The sequence below is a fragment of the Glycine max genome, chromosome 18, assembly GCF_000004515.6.
Source record: "Glycine max cultivar Williams 82 chromosome 18, Glycine_max_v4.0, whole genome shotgun sequence".
Classification (NCBI taxonomy): domain Eukaryota; kingdom Viridiplantae; phylum Streptophyta; class Magnoliopsida; order Fabales; family Fabaceae; genus Glycine; species Glycine max.
Genome location: NC_038254.2, coordinates 878095 through 887247, shown reverse-complemented (window position 1 = coordinate 887247; position 9153 = coordinate 878095). Strand labels below are relative to the sequence as shown.

Genomic DNA, 9153 nt, shown 5'->3' with positions numbered 1-9153 from the left:
TTTTTGAAAGGATCTTTATATAACTTACAACCTACAACCTACAACCAAATTCACATTTAACAAAACATGATATTTTTAAGGGCTGTTAAAAAAGAAAACCAGTACTCAGTAGGATACAGTCTCTTCCGAACATGAAGGTAAATCACAACTCTGTCCAAATATATCAGGGATTCCGTTCCAATTATTCTTTTCTCTTGTTTCCCAATAGCCACCAATATATCGGAAACAACCATCCTCATCCTTCTTAAACCATCTTGGTTGCCATCCTCTTTCTTGCATCTTTCTTGCCTGAATTATTATGAATCAAGCATAAGTTACAACAATAAGAAAAGCTTGGCGTATAGCATATTCCAATAAACTCTAGATACCATGGATCAAAAGTTGAGAGTTGTGGGTAATTTACCAGTCTCTGCAACTGTTCAAGTCTTAGTTTCTCTGCATTTGCCAGCTCATATTCTCCATTTTCTAAATGTCTTTGATCTGGTCTCAACCTTGAGTCAGTTGGAGGCAACTTCTCTAATAAACCAGGTAATATTTCATTCAAGGAAATTGCAAAAGGAGAGAGGTTGTATCTTGTCTTCGGTACATGGTTGTCCCTTTCCCACAATAATGCAGCTTCTGTCATCGGATCATAACCTTTTGGCTTGGTGGTTGGATCCCCGAGTACATAGTACATTGCTTCATCCCACTTCCCAATTAACATCGCTACCTTCTCTCCAGTTCTGTTGTCTTGAACAAACCCATGGACCTGTTATATATGATTAAAAGTTCTTTCAGTCTCATAAAACTCAGAACAAGAAAAGCGGATAGACGAATCCAAACTACTCATTTGGAATTGCCAAATTTCTAACATACAAGAGGCAAAACGTAATTTAAACAATACATTCATGCTACGATAAAATAAAAGTATTAGGATTTCTAGCCATGGTAAATGTGCTAACTGAAATGAAAGTGCAGCAGGTAAGAAAATCCTGCTAGACAGAATTCTTTATTTTCCACTTAATTAGAAAGTACAAACAGAATTTTGATAGTGAATTTAGTTGAATGATAAAGTTGGGGAGAAAAAAGGATAAAGAAAGATGTTTTGTCCGGATAAAATAAGGGAAACCATAATATATTTCAGGAAAATAAAGTGTATTACTTGTCTATCAAATCATCCAAATGTAAACAACAAATAATTCATGCAGTCTCAGTCCTAGTTGCATTTACAATCCTACCTGATGTGGATTTCTGTCTATAATAGACTGCTCCTTGAATTTCAGTTTGCAAGAATAGTTGCCACTGCCCTTGATGTGCATGGTACCGTAGTGGTCACAATAAATTTTACCTAGTATGATATTGTAAATCGAAGTGGTGACCTTGCTCCACTGAAATGTTTCACCATCCTCAAACTGTAGAGTGAGGACACCCACAGGATCTAACTGGATAGAACGCCCCCAGAATTTTCCTTTCAAATTAGAATCTGCCCAAAACTTCCATCCCCTTCCCTCACAGTGACAAGCAACAATCATTGGATGATGACTAACCTGGAGCAAGCTTCTTGTTAGAAGAAAATTAGCAGCATAAGACACACAAATCACTGCCCTATTTCAGATTCAACAACAAAACACAATAATGAAGCAACAAATATTTTAGTTTATTGTTGCTGCATTTGCCTGTAAATTTTGACTCATTCCCATTAACCTTGATTGAAAAGTTAAAGGAAAAACCCAGTTACCTTTTCAGAAAAAAACTTAAGTCCTTTATCTGGATAGTCAGCTTCGTAGGTCTCCCCGAGTAAAGGATTAAAAGGTTTACATTGTCGACCTTCAGTTGACGCATAGCTAGACACAGCAAAAGCTGCAATGTTTAGAATTCTCATCAAATCATTCCCCTGCACAATGCAAAACATAATTTTCAAACAATGCTAATTCAATAAACTAGAAACATATAAAGCATGCACTTAAAGTATGAAGCTGAATAATGTTTTTTTTTCATTTCTCAACTTTGTTCTACAACAGTAAACTTGGATAGCTGGATGATACTACATTTCACATTAACATTGTACACGCACTAGCAAAGCATACTTTGTTTATATGGAACCAGAGTCTTGTAGAAAGCAGTATCAGAAACTATGCAGAAACAATCTACTCAAGCCTCCAATATCAGCATAGAGCAAGTTTTAATGTCAAGTTAGCTCTGAGTTCCTAGTTCAAGCAATATGTATCTAATAGCAAAAAATGTTTAGTTTCATCATTTAAGTTCTTTTAGGTCCAGTAGCAGTTTATAAGCCTACATTATATATGGATATGGTTAATGTGTTATGTGTTTGATAATTTTTCCTACCAATGCCTCTCCTGGGGGAATTGATTACCCAACACAATGCAACAAAACTATATTTTGCTTCTTATAAGCCTATTCCACATGCTTGAGCTACTTCAAAGTAGAAAGACACCCACTATTAAGTAACTTTAACACAAGCGTGAAGCAGGATGTATTGGCATTGTGAAATTTAAAGATCCAATTGTCCAAGCATTATTGTTTATTTATGACTTATGATCACAGGCCTAGTTGTCATATTCAAAATACCTTATTATATCATTAATTGAGCTTCATTTTATTCATAAACCCCATCAAGCCAAAAATCGTAATTTGGAAGGCACTGATCACAGCCAAGTAGCTAGCTCACAGACCACTCCTGCCATTACCTATCCTATCCACCATAACCCATAATTAACAAAGTTATACCCTTAATTTACCCAAGAAAATTCTAAACCAACTCATTAATCCCTATGTTTTGGCTACATAGCAGCTGAGAACAATTTTGAATCTATATTGACCAACATATTTATCCTATAAAAACTCGAGTTTTTATGGGCATTCAAAACTAACAAGAAATACAGAACAAAAAAGTGTTTTCAGTCTGAGGCACAAGTCAAGAAGAGGAATAGCCAGGCAGCAGCCATATAATGGTAAATGTGAGGCAAATTCATATCTTTCTTCTATGATAGCATCTGTAGAAATGGCAAATCTGGCAATGGTACTAGAAAGCAAATTGAGAGAGAGAGAGAGAGAGAGAGAGAGACTAACTTTAAAACAGAAGTGAGGACAGATTTGATAGGCCTAATTACTAGACAGGATGAACTCCGACTATACTAGTTTAGAACATGTCGATCAAGTGCAGACTATCAAGCTATTGAAATGTTGAAATCTTTATAAGCAGCAATTTCCTTAAATTTAACCAAGCATATTATCTACCTTGATAAAATGAACTTAGGAGATCATGCTTTTAAAACTGCTTTGTGACAAAAGAAAGCACAGCTGAGGACCTGACCTGCTTTCCCCACTCCAATGCTCTATCAACCAGGTATGAATACTCTAGGTCTTCAAAACACTTTTGCAATGAAGACAGTGGTTCGTTAAAATAGACAGGGAGACAAACTCCAGAAAGATCCTTCCCAATATTGTCTTTAATAATTGACCACAAACCAACAGGCTTCTCTTTTTCTTTTGGCTCTGGTAGGTTATCCCTTCTTTTGACATATGGATAACTTACATCTTTGATCTCCTTCTCAAACCCATGCACACCATCATAACAAATATAATCTCTATCGGATATACTGGCATTGCCCATACCTTCCCTACTTCGATAGGAAGCACATCTTAGGGCATCGGAATACAAAAACTCATTTGTGTCAAAGTATGTTCTATCCTCATCATCTGTTTCACCATCTGCTCCATCTTGACTTTCATTATCCGCCACTGAATCAGTAACACTGCCCTCTGACATGACTGAATAGAAATCTGAGACATGAAAGGATCAAGGAGTAAGTGGACTGCCACTAACATGGAAACTTCATAATCAAAACAACCAGTTTATAAAACAGGATACAAATACATCATCAACTTCCTAATGCTTCATTCATACGAGATACAATCACCACAAATAAATAATGTTGAAAATGAATGCTTTAGATGATAGGTAGTTATTCAATCTAAGAATGGCATTACCATTGAAAGATCTTTGAATTAAAATATATAATCATCAGATTAAACACGACAATCTAAAACGGAATTCATATTGACTTCCTTTGCAGGTACAGATTTTAATGGTAATTCAAGGCAAAAGACATGACAATGGACAATTAATACTCACCACTAAACCTTCTATTTCCTTGTCCACAGTATGATTCACGTTCCTTTGTTTCATCCACTACAGTAGTTTCCAACTCTATTTTCTCTGTCTGCATGAATTGTTTTTACGAGAAAAATCAAACTAGACTAATAAGAATTTCATCATTTAATATGGCACTGAGAGCATATATAGTAGCAAATGGGATGTGAATTGAATAAATTCCATGACCAACTCCAGAACACCAACACTATGCACTCATTTAATAATGACAACAAGTTGAAGTGAGATATTGTTAGAGGAAAACAAGTCTTCCAGTTTGCATTACTATATAAATTAATACATTGATTGTGCTTTTTTTCATAGTAAGTAGGGAATACAGTGATTGACCCTAGGGGCAAGCAAAATCTAAGTAATCCATGTGATGGATGACCACATCAGTGACAGAGATATTACTTTTTTTTGGTGTAAACAGAAACATTACTTTAAACTACTGAGGGAGGTTCAAACAATATATATATCCTAATCCTGCAATGTGCTTTACATGGAATAAAATGTCAATATTCATCTATATATCTTTCTGCACATTTTGAATTACCTAAAACACTAGAAAGCTAATTTAGAACTGAAAGCCATGTAAATGTAACATCCTTCCATCATTAGGTACTAATTCCAACAATCATATTTAAAATCTTAAGCCAGACAAGAGGAGAGAGGAAAACTTTTAAACTGCTTCCATGGCCAGGCAATAAAACCATTATTTTGTTACAACCATCTATAATAAAACTTCAGCTTATCAATTAGAAGAGGATGTGTTCAAAAGGAAAAATTGATACCTCCAGTTGTTTTAAGGTGTCCAGCAACATAACATGTTTCTGCTGAAGAAACTTCAACTTGCTTTGAAGATAAGAGACATCGGAAAGCATAATAGACTCACAGTCATTAATGATTGTTTCACTTATGCCTTCCTGAGACAATCGTAATCGCAGCTTCTCTGTCGAAACTACGATATCTTCAGAAGTTGCAAGATCGCTACTTGTTAGAGCTCTAGGAAAAAGATCTTTTGCAGACTGCAAGGCCTCAATCCACATGGCTCTGTCTTCTCTAGACACACACCTCAAGTGAAGAGTTTTTGTCCCAGTAAAAATGGAAAGCCGCTTATCATCAGACTTGCTGGAACGAACAGAAGAAACCTGTGAACAAGACATATTTAGATTTAGCACTCACTGGAACAGACAAGCAAGGAAAGCTGGTATATGTATTAAAATTTAAAAATAAAATAAAATAAAACCATTGGATCATTTTTGTTTGTCAATGATAAAAGTGAAAGGATACAATCAGAACCCAGTAATACTACTTCTGCAGATGCCAATTTCAGCAGCAGGTAGTGAAAGACATTGAACCCAATATTTCAGATACGTAAGACCCAGATATAATTTAACCAAGAGTCAATTACTCAATTTAACTCAAACACATCAAGTTATATGGGCAAATAAATAAGGATTGTTTAATAAATATTTCAAATACATCACTGCTCGATTGTGGTAAAAAGAAATGATACAGACGATTAAACACCCATAAAGAACACATATTTTAAACACATTTCAGAGTGGGTGCATGCTTGCATGTAAATGCAAAAACGTGTAAGCGTCAGTTACAGTCTTACAGACGTTTCATTCAACACCCTGCATTAATTGACATAGGAACAATCAATGTCCTAGTCCTCTGACCTGATAACGGATGACCCTTTACCCACTCCCTCTTCTCGCAACTTTTCTAGAAAATTTTACCAAATAGCATGGAGAACTAATAAAACTTCACTTCTAACATACACACACATAACTAAAGCGGTGATTTAAACTCTGATAAAGTCCGAACAAAAGAACCCGTTAAAATACAATTTTAAACAAGAAAAAACAATAAAATAAAAATTAAAACGGTTTCATGATACAGATAAACAAAACAGCAGGAAAATCATAAAGTACAAAAAGGCATTTCAATATTTTAGTGCAAGTGATTGGGACCAGAAAAAAAAAACAAAAAAGTGTGTATCCATCCATGATGGAGCTTAGTTACGCTTATGGTAAGTAAGATAACTAAGTGTTGCAAAAGATATATATATATATATAACTTTTTCAGCATCTTATATGTAATAAATAATATCATAAGAACAAACCTTCAAATGTATCTCACCGAACGGTTTGCATTGCTTCCCGTTGTTACTGTTATTACCTCCTCCTACTCCTCCTCCAGACGATGCTCGATTCAGATTCAGATTCCAATTCGCCTTCTTCACGAACTTCGATGACTCTTCTCCGATCACCCTGACGCTCCTATCCCTCGCCGGACTCATTAAGATCTTGTCCGGTCCGTGAATCTTGTAATACGAAAGCACGCCATCTTCTAGCACGAACCACCTCGACCTCCACCCCTTCCCGTAATTCACCCACTTGTACAGGATCCCGGCCACACTCCCGGCCACTCCGCCACCGTTCCCGCCGGCGAAGGCCTTGGAATCGCGCGGCTCCTCCTCCTCTTCGAGATCCGCGGCGGCGGTGGCCTTGACGGAATCGGCGCCGACGGAGGAATCCTGAGTGGAGAAGCTCGATTTGGAGGCGTAGTTGACGGTCCTGATGGACGCATCGAGCCCTAGCTGACACTGACTCGGCGATTTGGCCACCACAGGGTTCGCCCGGTCCCGATCGATAGAAACCGGAGCAATGCAGCACAGAGGATTCATCTTCTCACTCGATCAAACAAATTCACAACAACACATGATCGAGCAACGGCTTTGATTCAGATTGAGATGGAAACACGGGAGAAGCTGATCGGAGATTGGAGATGCAAGCGCAACGTCGTTTTGTTGGTTTTAAATGGGATGAAATGAATGAGTGTGGCTGGCTAGCTATAAAGAGCTGAACCATTTAAGGCACTCTTATCACACCATTCCCCCATAGCCCTTAAACAAAAGCTAACATTGCCTCTTTAATAAATGCATGCATCATGCTTTTTTCTCTGAAATGAACGAGGCCATTGAGAGAGAGAGAGACCATAATTGTGAGAGGGGACAGCTAACGTACGCCCTTGTGCGCAGGGGAGGGGAAAACGCCTCTCTTTTTCTTTGGGCCAGGCCCATGGCCATGATCAGAGGGGGGGACACGTGAAATGACGTTTCTGCACTTGGGGTCAATTTGAGGCCGAACCTTTTGGTGCTCCTAAATCCTAAGACCATGTTTGGGTTTGTTCAATGGGTAATACTAATATCCACCGTGGGACATGCCATTCTTTAGCGTTGACCCAACACCCTAGATCCTATAACTGGCATTGGATTTAATGACTTTTGCACTTGCACCTCCTCCAAAAAATGTATTCTTCTATTGCTTTTTGGAACTTTGAATGCCACAATTGCTTTTCAGTGGGACCAAAGAGATTAAGGGGCTTTAATTGCTCCACCTGATACCACTTACTCGACCAAACTAGTCATACCCATTAGACCCATTAAATTAATCACTTTGGTTTGACGTAGAAACATGGTCGGTTCAATTTGATTCGGTGTAGTATTGCTTTTTTTAGTTATGAAGCATTAGTCTTACTTTCTGATTTTTTTATTATTATAAAGCATTAGTTTTAAAAAAAAATCGACACGAATTAGTATGGTAAAAAAGATTATTATTCTTCATTGAGTTTTTGTAATGTTTTCCGACCCTAACATGGAGAAATCATGCTAGACTTTTTACGGTTTTTTAAATTTATACTTTAAAATCATTATTTTATTTGTTTTTTATTTTCAAGATGTATTGTTCAAAAATGTTTTCACTGTCTTGTAAGTTCTACCTATCTTATTATAACATTTAGGGTAAGAAATATGTTCCACTCAACCCCAAACTCACAAAATTTAATTCAACTCAATTATATTTTTGAATTAAATTGAATTATTGATTGAATTTATTTTAGTAAATCTGATTAAAATTGAGTTAAAAGATGAGTTTGGAGTTATGAATCTGATCAAACCCAACCTGAATATACAATAAACATATAAAAAAATAATATTGTTTTATGAATACTAAGTTGTTAAACTAGTTAGATGTTTTAAGTTCTACCATTACAAGTGATTTTCAATGTTTTAGCAAGATTGTATTTTACTTTCTTTCTTGGATCTCATTTCAAATAGTAGTTGTAAAATAAAATTTGAAAGCACCCCTTATTGTTTGAGTTTAAGCTGTTTTTTTTTCAATAGTGAAAGAGATAACATTTTTTTTTACTTAACCTGAGCTAATCAAAAGTTAAGTTGAAGATTGCAAAATATAAAAAAAGTAAACCCAATCCATTTAAATTTAATTGGATTGAGTTAAAAAAAAAGGTTAAAATCAACCCAATTCGAGTCCTTACAACCCTAATAACATCTATATATAACATAGGTTATTATCAAGAGCTATGCACTCTCCAAATGTTAAGAACTCAATTATTACCCTTTTTCATGCTTTCCCAAGTAATAGAGAGGTGTTACTTAAAGTAGTGGTAGAGTCAATTTCCTTTTATATGTATGAGTTTGTATCTGTTTCCACCATCTATGTGTGAAGAAATCCATGGAAGATTAGAGTGAGAGAAGCAATAAAGGTTTGCACTGGATGCCTTAGGTGCGAATGTCAATTAGCAAAGATCAAAGAGGTTTGGGCTTTCGAAATTTGCATGGATTCAATTTAGCTCTGCTTGGTAAACAAGGTTGGAAGTTCATAGCCAACCAAGATGTTTTGGTTACTCGTTTCTTCAAAGCTAGATACTTTTTCGGAGGGAAGTTTTTGGATGCAAGGATTGGTCACAATCTATCCTATGTTTGGAAAAGCATTTGAAATACACAAGCGTTGCTAAAGAAAGGATTCAGGTGGAGCATTAGATACAAAATGAAAAGAAAGGCTTTGAACAAGCCATGGCTAAGGAATGTGGAGAATATAAGGATTATGAAAGATGCTAATCAGATAGTGCATTAGATGATAGTTAAGGATCTAATTATGCCTGAGGTACGTTGCCGAAATGAACACTTA

At 36.2% G+C, this 9153-nt stretch overlaps 1 protein-coding gene across 1 annotated transcript; it reads right to left on the bottom strand.

The window, feature by feature from the left end:
* LOC100788779 (oxysterol-binding protein-related protein 1D) lies at positions 1-7673 on the bottom strand. The gene is made up of 8 exons (XM_003551907.5): positions 6288-7673; positions 4948-5304; positions 4136-4223; positions 3314-3783; positions 1718-1873; positions 1218-1526; positions 404-748; positions 1-288 (listed from the first exon to the last, which is right to left on the bottom strand). Exons 1-8 carry the CDS (start codon positions 6849-6851, stop codon positions 106-108), a joined length of 2472 nt encoding a protein of 823 aa, XP_003551955.1. The 5' UTR covers positions 6852-7673; the 3' UTR covers positions 1-105.
* Positions 7674-9153: the final 1480 nt, after the last annotated feature.